Here is a 27735-nt window from a genome sequence, read left to right as displayed (position 1 = left end):
GGACCCCAAAGCGCTTTACACTACATTCAGTCATTCACCCATTCACACACACATTCACACACTGGCGATAGCAAGCTACATTGTAGCCACAGCTGCCCTGGGACGCACCAGGGTCGTGAAATGTGTTGCAGGTAAGACAGGGGAGAGAAAGATTTAAATCTGATGCACTTTAACTAGTTAGGACACTGTGTTTTTAATTTCAGAAAAGACATCTACATAGCACCACTAGATCATCACTGTCAAGATTTGATTTCACAGAAAGCTGCTATTGAGCACATTTTTTAAGTAAATTAAAAAAAAAGAGAATCAAGCCATATGAACAAGACTGTTCAAAGCCATATGCACTGTAAGAATAGAATAGAAGTTAAAAAACAAAAAACCCCATGATGTCATACATTCTGAACTGAGGGATTAGAGCATGACCTCCCAAACACACATTCAGAGCAGCTCAAACATAGCAGCAGTGGTGTGTTGTGTGTGGTTATAAAAAGGGTGACATTGTGCGGACTGTAACTGGACTCCTGCAGGCTGCAGGATGAGATGCTCACCACAAACACAACTATTCTTAGATATTTTGTTGGTGTTGTACAGACAGCCATCTGTTTTTCCATCAAGACGACAATATGTGGAGGGTCAAACGTGAGTGTCCCATCATTTTCACTGCATGGTTCTTTTTTTCCCATTCACTGTAATAAAGATTTTTGCCATACACTGCATGACTAACATCTTTTATGTTACTTAAACTGAGAAGATGATCTAACTGATAATGTAACCAGTGGTATTAACAGGTTAAAGTCAGAATAACATCAAAAGCTAATATGTTTGCTATCAAGTATAGTTACAAGCCTGATACAAACATTAATCAGTATGTAGAGTGCATTGATTTAGTAGTAAAGAACGCTAGCATTTTAAGTAGAAAATCATCACGTTTTCACCACTGGATTATTGGTTAACTGAAGTCCTTTCTGATCTTGTCTCTGGACCAATATTTTCATACTTATATGAAGATTTTTAAGACTGACTGTGTTTCTGTCTTCAGTACTGTTAATCTGTTTGATTAAAATTTTGATCTCTTACCTTTTTGACTTCTGCTCAGCTCCAGTTACATTTCCTAAGGAGGTGAAATACCGGCCAATTTTAGAGGTAATTATATCAATGTAAGAATAAGAATAAGCAGTGTGATACAGTGTAATTCAATAAAAAGAAATTGTGTCATCTACAGCTGAAGTCAAACATAGCAACAGAGTATATCAGAAGGTAATTATGGATTAGATTTTCTTGATCACTGATCATTTTGCAGACGTGAACTAACAACAGACACTCAGCAGCCTCACTGTTTTTACAAAGTGGGACAGTTCTTAGCAGTTTTCCTGACTGATTTTAAATGCTGTCAAAATCTACTCTCATAACATGAATACAGTGTAAGATCATAGCAAAAGGTCTATTTGTTTATTTTTTCGTAACTTTTGGTAGCTAAAGAAAAAAGGATGAAAATTTTCATTAAAAAAAAAGTAACAGAAAGATGACAACATTACATTTGTCATTCAGCATTGTGGCTGTGTTATTCTGTCAACCCTATAATGCACTTAAACACATATTTGATACATGAGTTTCTGAGACCTCTATCTCATCGACATGATCAATACATGCCATAATTTCAAAATGTTATGGGTAAAATTCTTTTTTTTCTAAAATTGACATTGTTAACAAAAAGTTGCCAAAAACGCCCAACGTATCAAATGTAATACAAAAAATATACAATAAATATATTATAAAAATATAGCATATACAACATGATGTAGCCAGAAAATGTTTGTGGATTTTGTTATAAGGGTTAATAAACATCTCATTTTTTAATTCATATATTAGGAGACCTGGATGTAAAATGTGATGTATTGTTCTGTGAACAGCAGTGACCTCTGGGTTATTAATATAATAGTTGGTCACTTTACTCTCTCTTCTGTGTTTGTCCTTTCTCTTAAGAATTTGATTCCCCCTGACCCCATGGCCCGATTTCACCTGAAGAGAGGTTTCCCTCAGGAGGAGTTTCCTGACTTGTGCAGGAACTTTACCTGGATGGGTCGAATCCTCACACTGGATCTGTACCGCCGACAGTTTAACCGCTGCACCCAGAGTGGAGTAATCTTTGATGACGTCATTCGTCCCGGCCTGGAGGAACCAGGTGATGTATTTTTTTGTTGTTGTTTTTTTTAGTTATTTTGTATGTGTGAGATTTTTCTTTGCATTGTAATGTTGATTTAAGTTCAAGTTTTATACAGTTTACTGTTGCATTTGGTTCTTTTTATGTGTTTGAGTTTATTTGCTTGAATGGTTCATGGTTTCTTGTTGGTCAGGTTCCTTTTGAGTCTTTGTCTCATCCCTGTGTCTCCTGTGTGTCTGTGGTGTCTTTTGTGTTTGTGCTCCTCACTCTTGTCTCTGTTTATTCTCCCTGTGTGTCTCACTCTCTCTCTTTGTGTCTTAGTCATGTCTTTTTGTTTTGGCCTTGTCTCCCATTGTCTTTCCTCCATGTCCCATGTTCCATGTTTCAGGTTTTTCATGTTTCTTATTTTTCTTGCTTCAAGCAAGTCATAGTTCTTAGTGTCTAGTTTTGCCGAGTTTAGTTAGTATGTCTTAGTCTCCTCTAGCCTTTTGTTTTTGTATTTCCGTGCACAAGAAACGGCTCGCTTTTTGTTAAATTTCAGTTTTGTATCTGAGTGTCCACTTTTGGGTCCATACCACAAACACATGATCTGAGTCTGCAAATCTTTACAGAGAGGCCAAAACACAGAATTACAGCAACATGAAAATTAGTGAACAATTGGTAACTAATTTGATAGTATTTACATATATAAAAGAATTTGAGATTTGCATGAAAAAAAATCATAATTATCGTTGTTTCATTGTTGGTCTAACATATAATATAATATAAAGTTAGCACAAAAACTAAGGAAATTTGTTTGGTCAGTTATTTCTTTGTTCTAATTATGGTTTCTGGAAATAAATCTTTTATTACTGGAAAGCTTATTTCCCCTTAAATGATGCCATATTTGTAAGGAATATGTGCATTTGTGGGTTGAGAGTAGAGTTGAGTGGGTTGTCCTCATGGAAAACTTGCCAAAACTTCTCTGCCAATGCCAAACTTGCAAAGTTTATTTCAATAAATGAATTGTTTTAAATTTATACAATTATTATAAAAACGTATAAAATAATTATTCTATTAGATCTGTTTTGAGCTTCTGGTACTCCAAGTGCTGACAATTAGGATTAAGCAGTACCTGCTATAGCAGTTAGTTGATGTCTGCTCCAAGCATGCCACGTTTGACTGATCTGGACAGGGCCCATGCCACAGGGCAACTTTAATCTGGTGTTCGATAAAACAAAGGTGCAGTATCATTTGGATGAGTCCTAGTATCATATTCAGAGTGGCATCTAAGTCCCATATAATATGGAATGTGAGATAGGCCACAAAGAAGACATCACCACAAGAAGATCATTTCCTCACCCTGTCAGCACTTAGGCAATCTTTTACAAATTTGCAATCCAGAAATGAATGTTTGCATTACCCAGGCAATTCAGAGCAAAGTGCACACCGCCAGTCTTCAGTCTCCTGGGCTGCCAGGAGGCCTGTAATGACTGCCCTTCACAGTCAGGCCTGTTTGCACTGGTCTCTATAACATGTTCAATGGAATCTGAACATGTGGAGGAATGTTACATTCAGCAACAAGTCCAGATTTTTGCCTACAGCAACTGGATCATGGATCAAAGTGTGAGAAGAAGCACAACATTATTACTATTAACTGCTGCTCCAACTGAGTAAAAGTGTGATGTTTCTGGTTCTTAAATAGCACTTTTCTGCTATCTGAGCACTCAAAGCGCTTTACACAACTTGTTCATTCACCCAATCACACAAGCACTTTCCTAAGTTGTTAGTGATAACATTCATTCACCTATGGATGCATCGCAGAGCAACCTGGGGTTAGTATCTTGCCCAAGGATATTTGGCATGCGAAAATCCAAGACTGGAGGAGACTAGGACCAAACTACCAACCTTCCGATTAGTAGGTGACCTGCTCTACCACCTGAGCTACAGCCACCCTGCACTGGGAAAAAAAGGAGTGCCACATTGGAGGCAATTTCAATGCAAAGAGATACTGAGATAAGATCCTGTAAACAGTTGCAATGCTGTATCTCTACCTGTCATGATCCTGGGTTTGTAAACAGCATTTTCAGCTTTGGACTCTCAGTCTTCTATTTGATGGTAAATGGACTGGTTCTTATACAGTGCTTTTCTACTCAAACTGAGCCCTCAAAGTGCTTTACACAAATTGCCTCATTCACACCATTCACACAAGCACTTTTTGCTTACCTATTTAAGTGCTATCTAATATTCACACACATTCATGCTCTGATGGATGCATAAAGTTTACATACTTTAAGTTTAAACACTTTAATCTGTTTTACTTTACTTACTGTTTTACTAATTAATCTGGACATTTATTGAAAGAAACCTTAAACGAATGAAGTCCAAAGTGGTAATTCCATAAGCATCTGTGGAGAAATTTTTAGGTAAATGTTTAGATTATTCACTTGGTCCTTCTGTCACTTTTGTTCCTTTTTTTAATGAAGGAGATTATTTAGGTCCTGTAGCTGTCGGGTGTGTTGCCGGCGATGCCGAGTCCTACATCCTGTTCTGTGATTTCTTTGACCGAGTTATTGAAGCATATCATGAACAGAAGATCACCAGCCAGACACCAGAGAGTGACTTGAACTATGACAACTTGAAGGTAGCTACTCAAAACACTGTGAATAATAAACCTGAAAATAATTGCAGCATGAATTGAAGGCTGTGTGCCCTACAATCAGCTGATTTCAGTTCGTGTTGGAGGATGAAAATATTGGAGCAGTTTATGATCAATAAAATTAAAGTAATGTTCATATGGACATTCATTTTATTGACTGATTTTTTTTAATTGATTTTATTATCAATTCCCATCCCAATTGATCTGGCTAATAAATTGTGTGTGTGTGTGTGTGTGTGTGTGTGTGTGTGTGTGTGTGTGTGTGTGTGTGTAGGGTGGTGATGACTTGGACAGATCGTACGCTGTACGCTGTGAGGTTAGTGTTGTTCGAGGTATTGAAGATTTCTGCTTCCCAACACACTGCAGCCGAGGAGAGCGCAGACGGCTTCTCACACTGGCTAGGCAAGGTACTGTAAGTCTTTATTTCAGTACTAACAAAGTACAGTGCCAGTACAAAAACACAATCAGTCCATCAATCCATCCATCCAATTCAGGGTCACAAGGACCTGGAGCCCATCCCAGCATTTACAGGGTGACAGACTACACCTTGGAAAAGTTGACAGTCAATTACTGGCCTAATAGAATAGAATAGAATAGAATAGAATAGAATAAACCTTCTTGGACCTTCCAAGAGAGAAAGTTACAAATGTGTTTTTCACTTAGCTGTTGCCTAAGAATTTACATCCTAGATCGTCCCTCCTTCTCCTCTGAGATATGGACAAGGAGTCTCACTATCTGTTTAACGTCTCCCATGAACTTACAGTGCCCCACTGTGTGTGTATGTGCAATAAGGTCCATTTGTGACATGCATATTTGCATATAACTAAGTGACAAAGTGATATTACTATCGATAAAGTGATCAATACATAGAATAAAGAAGTTTGCCACCACAATGGCTAACACTAGCATCACTGCATGTAGCCACGCTCTTTGAAGATCATCTTCGCTTATGAAAGTATTAGGTCACAGCAGTACTAGCTAGCTATTGTTTTTAGTATGCTAATGTGCTCTTTGTGAATAAAGTTTAAAGCAGCTCAAACTGTAAGAGCCAGCACTGAGCCTTGTTTTACACAGTGTTAGAGCAATAGTTGCAACCTACAGCTTTTAAATGATTTTTATTCATTAGTAATTACATGTAATTTTAATTAAATTAAAATTAGTAATTTTATTAAATAGTAATTATTCATTCATATTCATCCCCAACTGGTTATAGATGATTATCAAGGACCAAGTTAAGCTAATCCCAGCTTCTCTAACACTGCAGGTTGAATCTTGGCATTAAATGTCTGGTATGTTGCAATGAGTAGCATTTAACCAAGTACTGTACCTAGTCAAGTGTGTGATAAAGATACAGAAAGTAAAATTTTATTATTAATAAAATATATGTAAAGAAGCCAAAATTGATTCAGTTTATTACTTTTCTCAGAATGCTCTGTGCATATAAAGACCCTGTATGCTATGATGGGGAGCTCATCACCCATCCCAACTGCTGCTTCTGAGACCTCCGTAGCACTCGCCCAGCTAGATACAAACAATCAGTCTTCGCGAGAGTTCAACTTGGTTTCACTGGTGGAGCATTTGCAGTTACTTTTTTGGGCCCTAAATATTATTTCTAGAACTAGCATAAGTGAAAGTTTTAATCCATCCATATTCTTTTGTTTATCTGGGGCTGGATTGCAGGGGCAACAGCCTAAGGAGAGGAAGTCCAGACCTCCCTCTTCCTAGCCACTTCTTCCAGCTCACCTGGGGGACAACTGAGGCATTTCCAGGCTTTCCTCTGAGATGTACTCTATTCAGTGTGTCCTGGGTCTACCTCAGGGCACACTCTATTCAGAACACCATGCCCAGGAGGCATCCTAGTCAGATGCCCAAACCACCTCTTTGATGACTCGTTACGCTATATCAGCCATTCTCTGGAGAAAATTCATTCCCAATTTCCACTTTTTGTATCAGCAATTGCATTTTTTAAGTCACTACAAAGAGCTTATGACCATAAGTGAAGGTATCGATGTATATCAACCAACTGACAGCTTCACCTTCATACTCAGCTCTCTTTACCAAAAACAGACTAGTACAGTATGTAGGTCACTGCAGAAATCCATCTGTCAGTAGCACACTCCCGTCTCCCCTCACTCATGAACACGAAACAAAAACGTCTTTATTTTCACAGAGGTCAAAAATTTAGGTTATTAAGTCCCTGCAGATATTTTAGCTGATGTTTACATTTTCAATAGATCTTTGTGCATGTAGGTTTGTTTGTTGACAACAACTTCTCTGGGAGATGAGGACGCGCCCACATTTGTTTCATTGTAGAAGATGTTACGGCTTCAACAGCACTTTGAGTCAGCTTTTTGGCATTGGACTCCGAAACAGGAAAACCTGCTACCTGAACTTTATGCAGCAGAGATTGTCTCAGTGATTTTCGACTCTGTGTCCTCTGCTTTACTTCCTACTCGCTTCCTTCTTTAGCCCACAATTCAAATCATTCCAAAAGTGTCATGTACATTTATTGAAAAGAAAGTCTGTAACTTGCTCACATTTGTAGTTCTACTTGTTTACTGAATTATATTTAAGAAGAGTCAGGTTATTCACATAACTTAATGTTTTTTTCCATTTTTGCATTGTGTTTTACAGATTCAAGTTTCAATAAGTTTATTTTCATATACCCTGCAAAACACAAGTGGTTACATAGAGCAATGAAATTCTTACTTTGCAGTAAGAAACAACTAACTAAAATAAAGAGTCAACTTAATCCTAAGCATAGAAAATAGCATTGAAAATAATAAATGCAGTAAAACAAGTGATTTGTAGCACTTGTAGTTTATGTATCTTATGTGTGGGTGTAGTCAGAATTTAAAGTGCAAGTAGTTGCAATACTGTCACAGCGGTAATTTAAACAGAGTATGTACAAATTGCAAATTTAATAATTTAATAATTTTTAATAATTACAGTTCGACAATATTTCAGTGATTCAGTAGCCTGATGGCCTGTGGTTAGAAACTTTTTTAAGTCTGGCTGTCCTTACTTTCACTCTCCTGTAGCATCTGCCAGATGGCAGGAGCGTGATCAGTGTGTGCTGTGGGTCAGTTCGGTCCTTAATGATGTTGTGTGCCCATTTCCTGGTCCAAGTGTTGTAAATGTCCCGTAGTGGTGGGAAGGGTACTCCACAGATGAATTGTGCCGTTTGATTCACACGCTGAAGAGCGTTCCAGTCTAAGCTAGGAATCACCTTTGAACAAAAATCCCTTTTAAAAAATGCTCTATGGGTTTAATTTAGGGTTTAGTTTAAAGCACTTTATTGGGCAGAAATAAGGTGCAGCATATAAAGCCCTGAGGTTGGCCTCCTTGTCAAGATAAAGCCATCCCCAGCTTTCGGGTTAAGAAATTTCTTTTTACAGTACTCATGTTATTTAACCAAACTTTTGATGGTTGGTGTGCAATTTCTGCTTTAAATACATTCATTGTTTATATTTAACAATCTAAGCTCAGATTTCGAAGGAGATAGTGTGAATGTGTATAAATGTGTGTGTTTTCCACGTCATTTACACAGAACCTAAAAAGCATACAAAGAAAATTAATAGGCTGAATCAGTTTCAGCTTTGGTTTTCATCACATATATTTTATTAATAACTACATTTCACTCATTATCTTTACAACACATTTGATTACCTCTGGTCGCAGGTAGTTAAAAGATTGATTCCCATAAATGCCATAATCTTCCTTGAGAGACACTGTTACAGAAGTGTAAAACATTTAAAGCATAAATAAAAGATTCAATGAGCTTTACAGATTTTGCATGCGGTGTTCCTCTGTGGTCAATTTGACCCAAAGTTGTTTAAGCTATGTAAAACATGTCTATCTGTGTATGTGACCTAAAATTCTTACACCTCATGTTTAGGGATGGGTACCAGTAATGGCACCGGTTCTGACATAAACGGTAGTAACCAGACCGAAAAGCAGCGCACATTTCGGTGCTTTATTTCAGTGCTTTTTTTTTCCTGAGCTGTGATACACTTTGGATTCTAGCCAATCATTTTACCTTTCCAAGGATAGTAGGCGGGCCCAGGTATGTACGTTCTTTTAGAGCAGAGCTACAGATTAAAAATGGCAAAGGCGAAGCGGTCAAAGTCTGGCTGTATTTCACAGCAAAAGTTGCAAACTCAGCAGCCTGCAACAAGTGCTTTAAGGTGATACTGTGCAAAGGAGGTAACACCTCGAATCTGATGAAACACCTAGTGACGTATAGCATTTTGTTAAAAGCCGAGAAATGCGCCGTATTTGATAGCTTGCTGCGAGACCTCACACCGTGCACATCTACTGCGGGTGGTTTGCCTGTTATCGGACCCGGAGTTAGCAACATCCCCCAAAAACCCGAAGAGGAGAGTCCTGGCCCCTAGCCCTGCCAGTGTAGCAGTAATGATGACGGATGATGATGCAGCAGCAGCTGTTCTTCTCTGCATGAGTAGCTTAATGTTGTCCGTGTGTAATTTACGTTGAGTAGGCTAACCACGTTATTAAATTAATGCATGTAAGGTGAACTAGCAAACACCGTCGTAGTTACATGCGGCTGTCTTGTTGTTTGATGGCAGATACTCCCTTCACCCTGGCCAAAAAGGCTGAAATGACCAAAGAAAAAGTGGAAAACAGCTAAACATGAGAGGTTTTTGGACAAAGTTTGTGTTTTTTCCATTGATTAAGCACTGCTTCCAGCCAAGAGTGATACCATATATGCCCCATAGCTGCAGAAAAGGCTAACATTGTTATCTTTTTACAAAAAAACAGCTGAACATGAGAGGGTTTTGGACCAATTTTGTGTTCTCCATTCTTTAAGCACCGGTTCGAGCACCATTTAAGCACCGGCACCGTTTCAAAAGTACCGGTTTGGTACTGGTATCGGATAAAACCTAAACGATACCCATCCCTACTCATGTTATGGTCACTATATGTACCTAAAAGATTAAGCTGGGTATACTTTAGCACTGACCTGTTTTGTGGTTGACAAGATTGATCTCTTCACTGTAAGAAATGTATGTAAAAATTACCCGAAATAACTGTAAAATGGCAACGGTAAATTACCATCAAATCAAAAGGAGTAAATGATTGTAATATCTATATTAAATTTCTGTATATTGACAAATGGTGATTTGCTTTTATTTTTACACTGCTAATATGTTGAAAATATATTAATTTACAGTAATATGGCACATAGGTGGCTCACCCTACAATTCTATATGAATGACAATCTTTCCTGCTTTTTTTCATTTGAATTTACAATTTACAACTGTATGTTAATTACTCAAAACATACCGTGCTTTTAATTTTAACAAAATGTCAAAACATTGTTAGAATTATTGTGAAAATTATGGTGAATTTTTTTATATATATAATAAGCTCAGACCATTTGATAAAACAGTATATCTTAACAGTAAATATGAGCAATTACTAAAAATAAGTTCTACAGTCTCACCAAGTAAATAAGACAGCTATTTACAATGAAAAAAAGATTTTGTGGCCTAAGTAATGGCAAAAGGCCATTTTCTATTGTAGAAGTCATTAGCTTACAGCTTTAAGTGTTTAAGGTATGTGCTGACTAAAAATAAAGACAAGATGATAGTTTATTAAATTTTAATGAAGTTTGCAGATTGTTTTGGTGAAGTTTAATAAACTCAGCCGTCTGCTCCTTGCTATCTAAGATATAACAGGACACCGGAGTAAATTCGCGAGCGTCTCACACTTCTGATAAACAGTTGTCTGCTTGACGTTTATTCAGCTGTGTAAAAACTATAACTTTAATCTCAGCCAAACCGATTTACTCAGGAACAAATAAAATGCTAAAAAAAAGCCAAACAATAAAATTTGTAAGTTATCTAAGTGACTATATCATGTTTAACCTGAGTAGCGAAAGACGGCGGTGGGTTTGAAAACGATTTGCCGGGAGTCCGGTGTTCTCAGCGGCTCTAGTGAGCCTTGAACCCCGGCTAGCTATTGAGCTGGTGGGTATCAGATGTCTCCGAAAACGTTGGCGCACTTTTGAAAATATGTGGTGTCCTGATAAACTGAGCAGGTATTTGAGGTTTACACAGCTACATTCTCGCCTGAAAATATGTTAAATGTTTATTTTGTGACCCAGAAAGAATAATAAGAGTAAAGTTAAAACTAACTAGCTGCCGCCATTGTTGGAAACTGAGCTGGGCCGCGCTATGAATTCTGGGATAGGTTGGGCCACGAAGTATACACGCGACCCATCCTTCAAATCTGGGGAAATGAAGGCCGCATTTGTCGGCCACATTTGTCGGAGTCTTCGAATTTGGACAGGCTTCGTCGTGTCGCTGTAATGTAATTGGCCTAAAAATTCGGGCACAGCAGGATGTGGTTCCTGAATTTGGACACAGCTACGATACCGGACCCTGCTTCTTCTTCTTCAGGGTTTAACAGCAGCTGGCATCCTTGCACATGCAGTGCTGCCATCTTCTGTTTCAGTCCGTTATTACACTCTTAAATCCTACTACTTATTCCTGCGTCTTTTGGGATCTTACAAAGCTTCAAACGACGATTTTGATAGTCGACCTAATCGTGACTAGTTGACTAATCATGGCAGCCCTAGTCAGGGTATAAATTCAGAGGCTAAATGCCCTTGTACAAGCACACCCAATTCTTAGGAGTGCAAAGCTACAGCACAATGGTGTATAAAAATCCAAGCAGCTAGCATGTGTCTCTAACAAATCAGAGAGCTCCTTATATTGCACAGCAATTGCATTGCCTTTTCAAGGACCAGAAGAATCAAGGAAATGCTGAAAGACATAGTTAATCTGTTAGCTAATCCAAGAGCTAATCCCATAGTTAATTCAAAAACTATACTAACATAATCCACCATCCATATAATCGAATCCACAAACTAACAGGAAAGAGAAATGCGGTGAGGAAATGGATTTGAAAATGTGAAAGTGAAAATTGCATTTTAAATATCAGAAATAAATGTTTGATTTTTGAATGCATTTAATTACTTTTCTTTTTTTTTAAAGAGTATTGTTATGTTGGTGCTGGAAAATAAATTGGAATTATATAGAACATATGCGGTAGAGCAGGGCGATATGACCAAAAATATTTATCACGATATACATTTGAAAATTTGTGATAACGATATAACTGACGATATAATTGACACTAGACAAAATACTTTACAACTCCACAACTTTATTAGTGCAAAAAAACCCCATCAATGTAGTTTCACTTAAACAAGCAGCTGTTTTTTATGTGCATTAAAGTTATATAAAAATGTAACAGTGCAAATTCCTTGCTGACAGTTTAACCAAAAGGCATTTCCAGTGGAAACTGGCCGACATATCCTCAGCACAACCATGTATAATATCCACAAAACTTAAAAAGAGGTTATACACACACAATACGGTAATACTATGTTGAAGCGCAGTACGTATCAGAGGCGGAGCCAGACATTTGAAACACCCGGGGCTTAGCCCTAAAGGGTAGTATGCATGTGGGATTTTTTTTTCTTTTTGGGGGGGGGGGGTGGGGGGGTGTAGAAATGACTGAAAGATTAATAGGCTGTGTTTTGAGTTTTGTTCAAAAAAGAATGACTTCATATAGGAAAAAAATATATATCACATATGCAGGACACCTTAAGCTAGGTTTTTAATTAAGCAGTGAGGCAAAACAAAATCAGGGCTGTATCAAGACACAAGGACTAAACCCCAATTCAACCAGACCAAGAACTGATCCAGAATTAAAACAGGACTACAACATTTCAAAATCAGGACTACTGAGGACTTAACCAAGACAGAACCAGAATCAGAACTAGATGATCGTAGCACTAAAAATCATCATAGACCTGCACTACACTTGTTTTTTAATTCTACCAAAGTCCACTATTTAGATTGAGAAAAGTTTATATAATTATTTAGCCTTGTTGTGCAAACAAGCCTGCATAACTTAATAAATATAGAATTTGAAAAATAACAAACCTAAAAAGAAACACTAGGTACGAGATACATGAGGACCTATGATACGGTGATACTTTGGTAAACAACCATGTGACTAACATGTTTGTCTCACCTGCTCTTGTTCATCTCTGTTCTGTCCTCATTCTCCTCTCTCTCCCTCTTTGTGCTAACAATTATCAAATATACAGTTGAAATCAGATATTTACAAACTCTTCAGATAAAAACAGTTTTTTAATTGTAACATCAAATCAGAGTAAATGTTAATTTTTTTTAGATTGATAAATATAAAAAACATATTTGTTAACTTTAAGAGCAAAGAGAGAAACTATCTGTATTTCTTAATTGCAAATGGCACCAAATTGTATTCAAAACTGAGCCACACTTATGGAGCTCCACAGTTCTTTTCCTGGTGTTTTGGTTGACATCTCTTGATTTTCCCATTTCAAAGAAACAGACTCTGTGTTTTGCCTTATATGCATCCACAGCTGTGCCACCAGTTTACTCACATGGACTCTACTAACCAATCAGAAGCTTCTTCAGCTCAGAATGGAATCTCTGGAGTTTTCTTATTAATTAACAATAAACTTAGTGTATATGTACTCCTAAATTTGATCAAAGTGATAAAATATAGACCGCTCTGTCTCTCTTTATTCTGACATTTAACTAATTCAAAAGATATTTCAATATTTATTTATCCAAAACAAACAAGTTTACTCTAAATTGATGTTGTACAGTAAAAAAATGTTCTTGTGTTTTCCATAAAGTGTAAATATCTGGTCTCAACTGTGAATAAACTGCTGTGTATTGAAATTCCTCTTGTTTTGCATAGAAATATACTGAACAACATACAAAGCATAATCAATAAAATAACATCTACCAGAGTTTTTTCTTTGAAAGAAGCTCCTTATGTCCATTCTTGTATATCAGTACATTACTGAAACTGATTTATTTAGCCGTGGAGGGAAACAACTGAAAATATGAAATAAACACACATGTAAGCTAAGACTCTCTAAAGAAACAGCATTGTTGTTGTTCGGCTTTTCATTTCGCCATTTGTTGATTCACTCGAAGACCAAGTAACGTAATATGGGTCAAGTGATCAGTTTGATATCAATCTTTCGTGATGCACCGTCATATTTACATTATTTGTACAGTACGAATGATTTGCTTTGGTACCTGGTCGAACTTCAGTTCTGCCTGGCTGTGTTTCTCCAACAGCGCACTCGCAGGCAGCAGCTGCCCCGCCCCGCTTAGTGCCTGAGCTCGGATCATACCAATTTTAGGGGGGATTTACGCACAGTCGTAAATTCCCACAGTGTGCACTATGTGCTTCGAATATTGTGTGTAGTTTTTGTTTTATACAGTTGTCAGCCAGGCATCTAAGTATGAAAAAATTACACTCCAAAAGACCCCGGGCTTCTGACAAAACAACCCGGACTTAAGCCCAGTAAGTCACCCCCCGCTCCGCCACAGGTACGTATCACTCCGCGAGGCGCCTGCCTACGATAGCCGTAATGCTCCGACAATCCATCAAGCGGTGTGGGTTCGTAGCTTAGCAAAGTCGTACTAAAACATTTGACAGATTTTTGAGCGCCGTGTACATAAAATCGTTTCGAGGTCAGTAAACACAACCAGAATTCATACATAAGGCACACGGGATTATAAGGGGCTCTGTTGATTTTCAGAAAAATCAAAGGATTGATTTTAACTGTGCCGTATTTTCCAAACAATATGGTAATAACGACGGCCCGCTAGCATTCTCTACCAAAAATAGTGCTTTGTTGTGTATCTGACGGACGAAAGCTAAACCAGTTCCACCACTGAAGTTGCAGCATTTTTACAAACCAATTCTGGTTCATCCGTTTCATTTAACGATCCACTTTCGCTCTTCTCATTCTGCGTCGCCGCCATGTGCATATGTAAACATAGGCACTGCGCATGCGCGTTTTACCCATATTCTATCGCCATGTTTCATTTTCCTATCGGTGCCCAAAATTACACCGGTATTACCGTGAACGGTATGATATAGCCCAGCCCTAATATGCGGTATTATAAGGTACTGTCTTTGAATGGTATAAAGAATCCCATTAAGAGGAGTAAGATAGTTTCAAAGCTAAAAAGGGAACAAATTGATATTGCGTTTCTACAAGAAATGCATCTATCAAAGGAAGAACTTGAGAAGTGGAAGAGAATGGGGTTCAAAAATATTTATTATGCCTCACATAGATCAGGGGAAAAAAGAGGAGTGGCCATTCTGATACCGAACAAGGTTGGTTTTGAGTTTACTGGAGAACATAAAGATAAAGAGGGAAGATTTGTGTTGGTGAAAGGGAAAATGGAACAGGAAGACGTCACGCTGTGTAATATATATGCACCCCCTGGTAGTAGTACAGGGTTCTTTGAGGGTTCTTTATTGCCACAGAAAGTGTTGGAACATGTATATGTGCAGGAGATTTCAATTTACTTCTCCATCCAAAATGGGCTACAACTAGCTGAGACCGGCGGGGAACTAAATTAGAGAAACAAGTAAAAACAATGTTATCTGAGTTGGGGCTTATAGATATATGGAGATATTTACACAAAAATGAACGCAAATTTACATTTTATTCAGCAAGACATGATATGTACTCAAGAATTGATTACTTCTTTACTTTTAGTAAAGATCTCTACAGAGTGAAGGATTGTATAATAGGACAGAGAGATTTATCTGATCATTCGGGACTAACTATGAAGATTGGGTTTAAAGCTAGCCCCAAAAACACCTTATGGAGGCTTAACACAGGTCTGTTAAATAATGACTCATTTAAAAGAGAAATGGGACAGGAGTTAAAAACATATTTAGAACTCAATGACAATGGAACAGTTAATCCTACAATTTTATGGGATGTGGCTAAGGCATACCTTAGGGGTAAAATTATTGCAAAATGTGCAGTCCTAAAGAAGGTGAGAGCAAAAAAGCTGTCAGATTTACAGGAAAATTTGGAATAATTGGAACAACTGCCGGTTAAAGAGGAGAGCCACAAAATTTTAAGTGAGGAAATTGAAAAAAAATTAAAATATAATAGACAACGGTGTTATGAGGCAGGACCCAAAGCTGCTAGGCTATTATCATGGAGACTCAGGAGGCAACAACAGGAGAACACTATTCATAAAGTTCGAAATTTAAAGACAAATAAGATAACTAATAAACTCGAAGAAATTCAGAGAGCATTTGAAGAATATTACGCTGAGCTATACACACAACTGGATAAAGCAGATGAGCATAAGATTCAGAATTTCTCATCCAGCCTAGATCTACCATTTATAGGTAAGCAGCAGAATGAAAAACTCGTCAGAGGAATATCAGCAGAAGAGATTAACACTGGGATCTCAAAACTCAAGACTTTTAAAGCCCCAGGATGTGATGGATTTCCACCAAAGTGGTATAGGCAGATGAGGGAACCCTTAATCCCGCTATTAAAGGCCTCTTTTAATTACACTCTGAGTGGGTGGGGGGGGGGCGCTCCCACCATCGTGGCGGGAGGCGTATATCTCTGTCATACCAAAAGCAGGGAAGGATAAAACTGACCCCAGAGGTTATAGACCTATTAGCGTGTTAAATATAGACTATAAACTATTTGCTGCGATTTTGGCTAAGAGGTTAAGTACTTGATGCCGCTGCCTCCTCTATCAGCGTGGGCATCAATGTAACAGGCTTCATTGGTAACAGACAAACAAACGATAATATCAGAAGGGCCATTCATATTATTGACCAGATACTTAAAGGGAAAACTGGAACAGTTCTAATTGGGCTTGATGTGGAAAAGGCATACGATACGGTCGGGTGGGAATTTCTGTTTCATGTGTTGAAGAGATTTGGGCTATGTGACAGGTTTATTCAATGTATAAGAATGATTTATATGTCTCCAACAGCGAGGATCTAAGTTAATGGAAGCTTCTCAAATCAGATAACACTACAACGTGGCTGTAGGCAGGGCTGTCCGTTGAGCCCACTGCTTAACCTTTTCATTGAACCGTTGGAAGAGACTCGATTGGAGGGGGTTACAACAGGGAACGTGGAAAATAAAATTTGCTTGTATGCAGACGACGTGCTGGTAGCGCTAGGAAACCCGGAAGAGGGAAATCCTCTGCTTATGAAAATACTGGAAGAATATGGCAGACTGTCTGGTTATAGACTAAACATTCAAAAAACTCAAATCTTGACATTCTTTTTTAACCCCTCAAGACAATTGGTAGCAAGATATAGATTTGGATGACATCAATCTCAAATGGAGTATTTGGGGATCCTGCTGACAAAAGACCTTGCATCGTTATATGAAGTTAATTATAATTGGGTGAACAAGAAGATATATGAAGATCTGGAGAGGTGGGATTACTATCTGGCAGCCCAGATCAGACCTCTAGTGTGCTGGTGTAACTCTAAGTTTGAGGCAAAATGGAAGGACATTGAGCTTTCTTTGATGGATTTCCCAATACAGTCTGTTCTGGGCAGGGCCGGCCCGTGGCATAGGCCGTATAGGCAAATGCTAAGGGCGCCGTCCATCAGGGGGCGCCACGCCAGTGCCACAAATGTTGGAAAAAAAGAAAAAAAGTTGGTACTATTATTTCTAAATACAAAAAATAATCCCACGTTAATTAAAATGCAAAGTAAAGCTTATTTAATAGAAATATTATTTGTTAGAACATTACGCCCCCCTCCCCGCACGGTGCGCCCCCTCCCTCCCGGTATCATGGTTCCTTTTGGATGTCACCACATCAAAAAGTCAACACAAGATGTCAAAACGGCCAAAACTGTCAGGTGGCCAGGGAAGAAAAAAGAGAAAAGAAGAGGAGGAGAAACGAGAAAAAGACAGAGGTAGGTAACGTTAGCCTACATGAAATTATTTGTCTGAATGTGATAGTAACCTAAATTTTTAGCATTAAGCTAATGTTACATGATTCGCTAATTGCTAATCAATAAATAGCTAGTTAACTGTTTTAACGTCAGTTAATATTGTGGAGGGGGCTAAATTGTTATGGAAAATAATAATGTAACGTTAGGTAATTACAGTACTCCCACCTTTCCCACCATTCCTCATTTGTATTCATCTTTTAAGCAGGTGTTTTTTGTTTACATTGTTATTGCCTTCTGGTTAGCTAACGTTTACCCTGCAGGTAATAGTCACTTTTCCACCCCTGTATATATTACAGTTGTAAGCCTAGTTGTTAAAGTGCACATCATTAATGTTAATTAAGCAATATCACATGAGAGGGAATGCTGTTTTTTAATATGAGCACTGCTGTGATTCGGTCAAAGATAATCGTAACATAACATTCTCATATGATATTATACTGTTACTTTGCATTCTGCTATTCAGCATTTCACTGTAATGATGACAATAAATTGAATCTAATCTAATTTGCACATCAGTTAACATCATACATATATCTCTTTGGTTTTTCATTTATATTATATCATTTCATTTTATTCCTGGAATCATATGTTTTTATTATTAGACTTTAATACTCAGTGGTGTCACATACTCCTCTCTTCAGATGCACTGTTGAAGTTTCTAAATCCCACCCCTGGGCCATCTACCACATCTACCGCTGCTGCCTCCACTTCAGCAGCACAACCCACCAGTGATGCAGCTTTAGCAGCACAACCCAGCCATGATGCAGCAGCATCAAGCGGTCTTCCTGTTGCCTCCACCTCAGCAGCACAACCCACCAGTTTTGCAGCAGCATCAAGCGGTGTTATTGTATTTCATATATTCATTTTTTTATTTTTTGTATTCATTTATTTATTCATATATTTTTTTATCTTGTTAATTATTCTGATTGTGAATTTGCTTTCTTTAAGTAAAAAAAAAAGGTCAAAGACAAAGCTATTCAGTTTCTTGTGAGTACATACACTACACTGCCGATGTAGGGGGGCGCCACCTAAAATCTTGCCTAGGGCGCCAGATTGGTTAGGGCCGGGCCTGGTTCTGGGGTCTCTTGAGAGTTTACCACAGGCATATCAGATGCAAAATTTATGTGTAAGTTTTTCCCTGAAAAAATGGGCAGATGTGATTAAAATTTTTGGTCTTAATAGGGAAATAGGGTTGCTGGGATGGCCAGCGTATCTCCCACGCTTCCTTCCAGCATTGTTAGACCATAAATTCAGGGAGTTGTCCAGGCATGGAATCACTGCAATCTTGGGGAGCTGATGAATTTTGAGGACGTGTCAGATTTAAGAGATCGGCAGGGAAGATTTTTATCGTTACCTACAGGTTCGGAGCTTCTTCCGGAAGGAAATTAGAATGCTTGACGCAGATGCTAGTGGGGTGATCCAAATATTTATGGATGCTTATGGTGAGAACATTATAAGAGGTACTATAGGCAAAATGTACAGAAGTTTTATAGCTATGAAAAAGACCTCAACAAGATATGTAAGTCATCAATGGTAAAAAGAAGCAGGTATAACTATCTCAGAGGAAGATTGTTGCGGATGTGGAAAAATGTGTTATCTACCACAAATTCTTTAACATGGTGAGATTTTGGATGGAAGAATTTAATTAGATTCTTCATCACACCAAAGCAGAAATCCAAAATAAGTGGTTCAGGCGCTTCATGCTGGAGGGAGTGCGGGGAGGTCGCTGCAGGTTGCTTTCATGTCTTCTGCCCTAAACTGAAGACCTTTTGGGAGGAGATTAAACAAATGGTGATGGATGTGCTGGAAGTAACACTGGACTTCTCCTTTAATACCATGTACCTTGAGAATATCCCTGAGGATATAAATAAAAGAGACTCATACTTTTATGGTTGCATTCAAAAAGGCAATTACTAAATGTTGGTTACAGACATTATTAACACAATTCATCATATGGAACTGATTACCCTCTCACTGCGGCTACAGAAGGAGAAAGGAGAGAGACTTTGGGAATGATGGGATCGTTATACGTCAAGAGACTAGAAACTGATACCTCTGTGATGCAGAGGGACAGCTGCGAATTTGTTTGAATGGAACATGCACCTGTGCAATATGTAATATATGTAAGTAAAACAAGGCGTTGTGTATTTTGGAATATGTGAACATATGTGAATGTGTTAGTTTCCCTTGCCCTCTTTAGTTCTGTATGTAAAATAAGATGAAAATCAATAAAGAGAAAGTATTAAAAAAAGCTTAAGCAAACTGCTAATTGTGACAGTTAACCCTTGATGCCTGTTAAAACCTCCCAATTCTTTGATCCTTGGGCTGAAGGAAGAACAACACTCGGTGTATAACTGTTCAATCAACAATTTTAATCCATACAATTCTTATCATTTCATACAAGCACAATGCGCAATACATCCAGGCTGGGAGACGTGCACGAAGAGGGTCACAGCGGATCTCAAAATGTCAGACCGTTACTCAAACTCTTATAGCCTCTGGTGGCCCCCACCTAGTCATAAATGCCTAAACATCCACATACTTTCTGTCACTGAGCCTAAGTTATGATCTTGGCTCCCTGTTTTTCTGCTTCCAACAAAGGTGGAGGAGAAGCTCTCGTGCAGTCTGCTCTGTTCTCTCTACAATCAGAAAAGCAAGACCATGATTCTCTGCACACAGTAATCTCTTTATAAATCAGCAGTATGGAATGTCATAAAACAGTGTAACTCACAGTAAATCAGCAGTATAATATAATACAAATCAATCTAATAAATCTAATGATTTTCACATTCTTCTAACTCAGGAGTATAATGCAAACTAAAACTACACAATGATTACACAATCTATAATAAGAAGTATAATGTGGCCTACAGCAGTATCATGATTCAATCATTTTGATTAAAGGTATAATGTAACATATGACAGTATAATAATCTCACATGCCTCATGTCAAGAATGAAGACAATGCCATGTGTGACTCTTGTGCGAGTCTATTTAAGAGTAGTTAAGTGTTACTTTATTAAGATTAGTGTGTTACTACATTACAGTTTTTCTCCGTTGGTTTGGCTCATTTCTTGAAACAGAAATTACATTCTCAAAATAACATAGACAAACATCCAAACCTCTTGGCAAATGTTCACAACAGAATGGCATTTCTCATTCAATTTATCAAATGGCAAATGCCTTAGTACATGTCTCAATTGTCTCAGTGCATCTTTGCAAATGATTAAGTAGCCTACAGTTATACAGTTAGCCCACATTTAGCACATTTTCCAAATGAATAGATCTTGTAGATCTAAACTGATTAGTTGATTCTCAGTCTAATGATCATTCATTTCATTGTATAAGTACTCGCATGCACAACTGTCTGTTCAATTGTCAAAATTGGTCAAGAACATAATACCATGAATACCATATATGAATTTCTTTGAACATTTGATAAATTGATGACAGTCATCGACAGTCAGGTGAAACTAGACTAACAAAGGGGGAGTGTCACACACAGGTGTGTTCCATGATTGTGTGCTGCCAAACACAGACACATAGAGCTTGACCAGAGCCAGTCCGATCTCTGAACATGGATAGACAAGGCCAAGCAAACGGACAAGGGGAAGTTCTTCCTCAAGGAAGAGGAGGAAGAAGAAGAAGAGGAGGAGGACTGAGAATGCGTGGTGGAGGAATAGGGGGAAGAGGCCGAGGTGCGCGAAGACACTGTGCTGTCCCGAATGAAATTTGGGCCACGATTATAGACCATGTCATAAACCATAGCCTCACAATGGCATAGGCAGGTCGTCGAGTGCAGCCTAATGTGCCTCACTCTACAGTCTCCTCCATCATCCAAACCTTTCGCAGGGAAAACAGGTATGTACTCTATGTAATCTACGATGGAATTATATGTTGTATAGGACAGGGCACTGTGCGTGAGGCAAAGAATGTATAACTTACTGTAGAGATTTTGTGTGCATCTGCCTACAGTAGTAGGTCTATACTAGCAGGTGGAGAGGACTAGTGGAATGTTTTGATACTAAATCTGACAAGAAATATATTGAACTAATTACTGTAAACTATGGAATTACATATTTTATACAGTTTAGAGTAGTATTCCAGTCACTGTGCAATGTTGCATTAGGATCGTGGTGAAGTTACTGTGAGTAAAACAATAATACAATTACACTGGTAACTTACTGTATTCTGTTCTTTGTGTAGGAGTGGACGACAACCTCGCGTGGGTGGCAGAGGAAAACTGCTCAATGAACAACAGGAAAGAGAGATTTGTAACATGGGGATGGCAAATAATACCATCACATTGAGACAGATCCGTGATGCCATCCTTCAGGACGATCATATATTCCAGAATATAAACACAATAAGCATCTCCACAATAGACCGGGTTTTGAAGAAGCATCAGATGACAATGAAAGAAATCTACAGGGTACCATTTGAGAGGAACTCTGACAGACTGAAGGAGCTGCGCTACCAGTATGTAAATGTAAGTCAGTTACTGGTTGTCTCTCATTATAACCTTACCTGTAATCACAGTAAGCAGTAGTTCACTTATTTGGTTTCAATACCTCCTTTACCTGATTTCAGAATCAGTATTTGCTTCATCTGACTTCAACAATTTCAACAGAAAACTGCAGTTTACTGTATGATACGATTCTCATTATAATCCTTATTTTGTTGTCTCCCAATCAAATCTAATACTGTGGGTTTTACTGTAACATCTCAGTAAGTCATCAGTATTTCCCACTCCCCTTTCTATCAAATACCCCTGCAGTACTTCCTCATAGGCCTATCACTAGTTTAGAACCACTGGAGTAGTGGCCTGACCTGTGGGGGAGAACATGTAATTGTCTAACTGTAGTATATGACTCTTCTGTATGACTGATTTTATGTTCTTTACTCTATTTTAGAGAATAATGGCATTGGAAGGACATGAGACCCCTCACATCCTGGTGTTCGTGGATGAAGCTGGCTTCAACTTGGCCAAGGGCCGAAGATGTGGCCTTAATATTATTGGCCACCGGGCCACAGTGGATGTCCCAGGTCAGCGAGGGGGCAATATAACTATGTGTGCTGCCATTTCTGAAAATGGTGTGGCCACTCACATCCCCAGTCTTGGCCCATACAACACACACAAGCCCCTCATCTTCTTGGATCACCTTTATACCGATTTTATCCCTGAAAATGAGAGAGGTCTCATAGGGCCTCACCTACCCATTTATGTAATTGTGTGGGACAATGTCAATTTCCACCATAGCCCACTCATTAGGAGCTGGTTTGCAACGCATCCAAGGTTGGTCATGGGGTTCCTACCACCTTACTCTCCTTTCCTCAATCCGATAGAGGAGTTTTTCTCTGCTTGGAGGTGGAGAGTGTATGAGCATCATGCTCAGGATCAGCCGTCCCTGCTCCATGCTATGGACGCAGCGTGTGACGACATTACAGGAGATCAATGCAGGGGATGGTTGCGGCATCACACCGTTTCTTCCCTCGTTGCATTGCAAGAGAAAGTATCCGCTGTGATGTGGACGAGAATCTGTGGCCAGACGGACAACAGCGTGTAAATAATCAGGAGGGTGAAGACAGTGGACAGCAACCACTGAATAAGTCCTTGTTTTTTGATTTTGTGTTCATACAATTTACTACTGTAATGTACATTTTCTTTTTACATATGTATGAAATTTTCTTTGCGTGTGAATAAAAAATGGTTATCATTTCCTTGGTAGTTTGAGTGATGTCAAACCTTGGAGGCTACTCTTTTCTGTTGTATATTGTTGGTCCTCTGCCATAGTGACAAAACATCTAAACATTTTGTATGGCAGTACTCACACAATGCCAAAGGGACGATGCATTTTGGGGGCACTGACTATTCAGATTAGAAAGAAATGTAGTTTTGACACATGAGGGAACTGTTATGGGAGAGATATGAGCGTTTGCAGGTGGACCATGTTGTTGTGATCAACTATCCAGGTTTATTTTGACAAAAGCACCAAGAATGATGAGAATGTCCGATCTGTGTCGAGAAATGAGCCAAAGCTATTGAGAAGGATCTTTGCCATTTTGGAGACACTGACTGTTTAAATGAGAAAGGGATTTAGATTGAAGCCCGAGTGAACAGTTTTGGAAGAGATATGAGCTTTTGCAGGTGAGCTATAGTGTTGTGCTAAACTGTAAGATTGTTTTGCCAAATGATCTTAGAGTTTTGAGAATGTAATTTCTGTTTCAAGAAATGAGCCAAACCAATGGAGAAAAACTGTAAGATTTTTTGTCAACAAGGTACCAATGACACCAAACTAGTTACCAATCTCCTGTTTTTCAGCTTTGCAGCAACTGGAACAGGAGCTGGCAGGTCGACTTCTCTTACTAACGGACTTAAGCCAAGAGCAACAGAGTGAGCTGAATCTTAAAGCTCCAACTTCCTTCCAGCTCCGCATAGGTGTGGCCCGGGACTGGCCTGATGCCAGGGCAGTTTGGTCAGTATGGTTTTCTTGGATATAGAACCTGCTCTGGTCGCAGGTAGTTACAAGTTTGATTCCCATAAATGCCATAATCTTTCTTGAGAGACACTGTTACAGAAGTGTAAAACATTTAAAGCATAAATAAAAGATTCAGTGAGCTTTACAGATTTTGCATACGGTGTTCCTCTGGGGTCAATTTGAACCCAAGTTGTTTTAGCTATGTAAAACATGTCTGTCTGTGTGACCTAAAATCCTTACACCTCGTGTTATGGTCACTATATGTACCTAGAAGATTAAGCAGGGTATACTTTAGCACTGACCTGTTTTGTGGTTGTCAAGATCGATCAGTTTTCAAAATGAAATGAAATGGCAATAGTTAAAAGACAGCTTGAGATTTCAAAATCAGGACTTTTTAAACTAATAAGTGATATGGGGGTGGCTGTAGCTCAGGAGGTAGAGCAGGTCATCTACTGATGGGACAGTTGGTGGTTTGATCCCTAGCTCCCTCAGTCTGCATGTCCAATATCCTTGGGCAAGATAATAACCCCAAGTTGCTCTCCAATACAGCCATCAGAGTATGAATGTGTGTAAATGTTAGTCAGAAAGCACTTAAAAGCATAGAAGAAAGTGCTTATGTAAATGGGTGAATGTGGCATGTTGTATAAACTGCTTTGAGTGCTCTGGGTTATATAAGAGTCAGTTCATTTACAATCTTGGCTACATCCATCTTTTAAATACAATCTATAGTCACTGTCAGCTTGTGATGTTTAAAATGAATTAAAGTCAGATGTTTAATGTGCCATAATTTTTCATGCAGGGTGAGTGAAAACAGGAGCCTGTTGGTCTGGGTCAACATAGATGAGCACCTCAGGCTGGTATCAATGCGAGAAGATGCCAATGTGGCTGAAGCTTTTCAATGCATCTGCATCAGCTTGCAAAAGGTAAATTTTAATAAATGAATAAATAATCCTAATAAAATGTTCACTGTACCCCCTCCCCCAACTTGTTGCTTGTACATTGGGTTTTTTCCCAGTGGATGAGAGGGCTGCCTCTCTGCTTCTTCAGATTGGGTATAGGTGCTGACTGTCATTTGCACTTTTATGCACCAAACAACAGTTGAGATTCCCTACTCTTCTTGAAGCTGCTGGGTGTGGTGCTGAGTGTTCCCCACCTAGCATCTTCATTGTCCTAACAGGGAACTTCAACACTGACTTGGGCAACAAGTCAGGTTTGTTATTGGACTTCTGTTGAAATGTTAATTTGTCAACAAGAATTAAGATGTGCCGTGTGCACTTATAAACATCCTAATGTTTATAAGTGCACATGGCACCAGGACACCCTAATTTGCTGGCTACTGACCAATTTTATAATTATTATTATCCGATCTATAGCAAGGAAGCACAATGCACTTTCCATCCTAGTCATGTGCTGAATGAGCTCTTTATCCTCTCAATGATATTTGATTGTGCATGGGAGTTTATCATGTGTACATGTGTTTTGTGGACTTGGAGAGGATTCAGATGCGTCCCTTGGGGGATCCTGTGGGAGTTGCTTAGGGAATATGGCGTATCTAGCCTTTTGCTATGAGCTATTCAGTCCATGCACAATCTCAGTAAGAACTTGGATTCCCAGCAATAAGTTGAACTCATTCCCAGTATAAATTTAATGTAACAGGGCTCAATACTATAAATCATAAATTTTATGGTCAAAATTTCTAGGCAGAACCAAGTGGCAGAAGGTAGATGATGTTGCTTTGTTGGCTTCCTGAGATCAGAGGGAGCTGAGTATGAAAGAGAAGTTGTTAGTTGACCTGTCAGTTTACATCTATACCCTAACTTATGGTCATGAGTAATGACTGAAAGAATGAAACTGATACAAGCAGTGGAAACTGGAGATAGTTTTCTCTGGCTGCAATAGCTAATGAGTTCAAGTCATTCAAGAGTGACTCACAGAAAAGGGGCTACTCCTCCAACTTGAAAAAAGACATCTGAGGTGGGTGGGGGTGAGGTGGGCTTGGGAATTTCTCAGTTGTCCAACACGTGAGCTGGAAGAGGCAGCTTGGGGGAGTGGGGGGGGGGGGGGGGGTGTCTGGACCTCCTCTCCTTAGGCTATTGCCCCTGAAACCCAGCACCAGATAAACAATAGAAAATGAATGGATGGATATTTGTTTTTCACTTATGCTAGTTCTAGAAAAAGTACTTAAGGCCTTAAAAAGTAACTGCAAACGCTCCACCAGGGAAACCAGGTTGAACTCATGAAGACTGATTGTTTGTGTCTAGCTGGAAAAATACTACAGAGGTCTCAGACATCCCTTTATCTGGAAGCAGCAGTTGGGATGGGTGACGAGCTCCCCGGCTAATGTGGGTACAGGTCTGAGGATCAGCGTCCTCATCAAACTGCAACACCTTCCCACACATAAACACCTTAAGGATGTTCTGAACAGACTGAGGATCAACATGGACAAAACAGGTAAACAGAAGACCTAGATCTGATATTTCATAGCTTCAAAACTTTGACTAAGTTTTGAATTAATTCATATTAAATCAGTTTTTGCTTTTTAAAGAACTTATTTTAACATTGCACTCAACAACGAACAAATCCTCCCTAACAAAAAAGTGTAACTTCAAGGGCCAAATTGTGTTATATTTCTTCACGTCAATATACGGGCCACAAGTAGGGATGACGTGGGTCAGTATCAGTACTGGTATTTGGTTTTAGCAATACTCATGCTGTATTTACCTGGTATCAGATCAATACCACATTTGCTACATCCCACACCACTAACTGTCAGTGTTGGATTTAAACTTTCCAAATCTCCTCATTTCCCAGATTCCCCGGAACTCTATAATATAAGCAACATGGCAACCTTTGGCTTTACCGAGGTCGCACTGACCCAGCTGGTGGTGGACGGGGTTAAGCTACTTACCATCATGGAGAAAAGGCTGGAAGGCAACCTAAGTATAGATGAGCTTGTTCCTGCACAGAAGTAGACACATTAGGAAGACAAGTGGCTGAAGGAATACTAGCAAAAAGAAATGATTGCTAAGAAGACTATGGAAAAATATACCTTGCCTACTTTGATCAAGATAAAGATTAGGTTGACAAAAGTTTTACTTTACAATGGGACTTCACGATGGATTAAAAAAACAGATGACATGAATTAACTAATGGATCGCAAAACACTGCAATTACAAAGAGTAATGTATTTCTTTTACAGAGAATACGTGTCTGATGGAAAACAGCAAGAAACAAATCCTTCATAAGGCACTCACTGAAATCATTTTAATCCTTATTGACTGTTATTGGTGCACAGTAGGAGGAGTCCATAGGGACTAAGTAAAGCGCTATACAAATGCAGGCCTCTCTGGTTCTCTTCCACAGTATGTCTTTTGTTCTGTCTTCCTTCCCTCACCCCAACTGGTCATGGCAGATGGCCACAGCTCCCTGAGCCTGGTTCTGCTGAAGGTTTCTTCCTGTTAAAAGGGAGTTTTTCCTTCTCACTGTCACCAAAGTGCTTGCTCATAGGGGTCATATGATTTTTGGGGTTTTCTCTGTTGTATTATTTTTAAGAGTGACTATTGTTGTGATTTGATGCTGTATAAATAAAATTGAATTGAACTAAA

The 27735-nt window shown here is 38.8% G+C and overlaps 2 protein-coding genes and 1 long non-coding RNA gene across 5 annotated transcripts; all 3 read left to right on the top strand.

The window, feature by feature from the left end:
• On the top strand, positions 1-27735 carry LOC113024717 (creatine kinase M-type). 2 transcript variants are annotated; one of them, XM_026172005.2, is made up of 9 exons: positions 1-639; positions 1097-1143; positions 1984-2182; positions 4627-4784; positions 5074-5206; positions 23974-24127; positions 24930-25053; positions 26392-26581; positions 26942-27735. In XM_026172005.2, exons 1-9 carry the CDS (start codon positions 624-626, stop codon positions 27100-27102), a joined length of 1182 nt encoding a protein of 393 aa, XP_026027790.1. In that variant the 5' UTR covers positions 1-623; the 3' UTR covers positions 27103-27735. The 2 variants fall into 2 exon arrangements, with proteins under 2 accessions (XP_026027790.1, XP_080158640.1); XM_080302514.1 differs by lacking the exons at positions 1-639; positions 1097-1143 and having other exon boundaries at positions 1793-2182.
• Positions 10379-18623, top strand: LOC145429253 (uncharacterized). Its single transcript, XR_013909490.1, has 2 exons — positions 10379-17612; positions 18293-18623. It is a non-coding gene; the product is annotated as an uncharacterized LOC145429253 (long non-coding RNA).
• On the top strand, positions 19785-23372 carry LOC113024718 (uncharacterized). 2 transcript variants are annotated; one of them, XM_080302516.1, is made up of 3 exons: positions 19785-21512; positions 21858-22140; positions 22565-23372. In XM_080302516.1, exons 2-3 carry the CDS (start codon positions 21931-21933, stop codon positions 23216-23218), a joined length of 864 nt encoding a protein of 287 aa, XP_080158642.1. In that variant the 5' UTR covers positions 19785-21512; positions 21858-21930; the 3' UTR covers positions 23219-23372. The 2 variants fall into 2 exon arrangements, with proteins under 2 accessions (XP_080158642.1, XP_026027791.1); XM_026172006.2 differs by having other exon boundaries at positions 19785-22140.

This window comes from Astatotilapia calliptera, chromosome 6 (assembly GCF_964374335.1).
Source record: "Astatotilapia calliptera chromosome 6, fAstCal68.1, whole genome shotgun sequence".
In the NCBI taxonomy this organism is placed as follows: Eukaryota; Metazoa; Chordata; class Actinopteri; order Cichliformes; family Cichlidae; genus Astatotilapia; species Astatotilapia calliptera.
The sequence above is the reverse complement of the archived record's forward strand: the minus strand, read 5'-3'. Positions and strand labels throughout refer to the sequence as shown.

Excerpts from the sequence above, each read along its gene's own strand:
- LOC113024717 (XM_080302514.1), top strand. The coding sequence starts at position 1,891 with ATGTATTGTTCTGTGAACAGCAGTGACCTCTGGGTTATTAATATAATA. Across the intron at positions 5,207-23,973 it reads TCTCACACTGGCTAGGCAAG|CTTTGCAGCAACTGGAACAG; the intron begins GTACTGTAAGTC and ends CCTGTTTTTCAG. Across the intron at positions 25,054-26,391 it reads TCTGCATCAGCTTGCAAAAG|CTGGAAAAATACTACAGAGG; the intron begins GTAAATTTTAAT and ends GTTTGTGTCTAG.
- LOC113024718 (XM_080302516.1), top strand. The coding sequence starts at position 21,931 with ATGGGGATGGCAAATAATACCATCACATTGAGACAGATCCGTGATGCC. Across the intron at positions 22,141-22,564 it reads TGCGCTACCAGTATGTAAAT|AGAATAATGGCATTGGAAGG; the intron begins GTAAGTCAGTTA and ends ACTCTATTTTAG.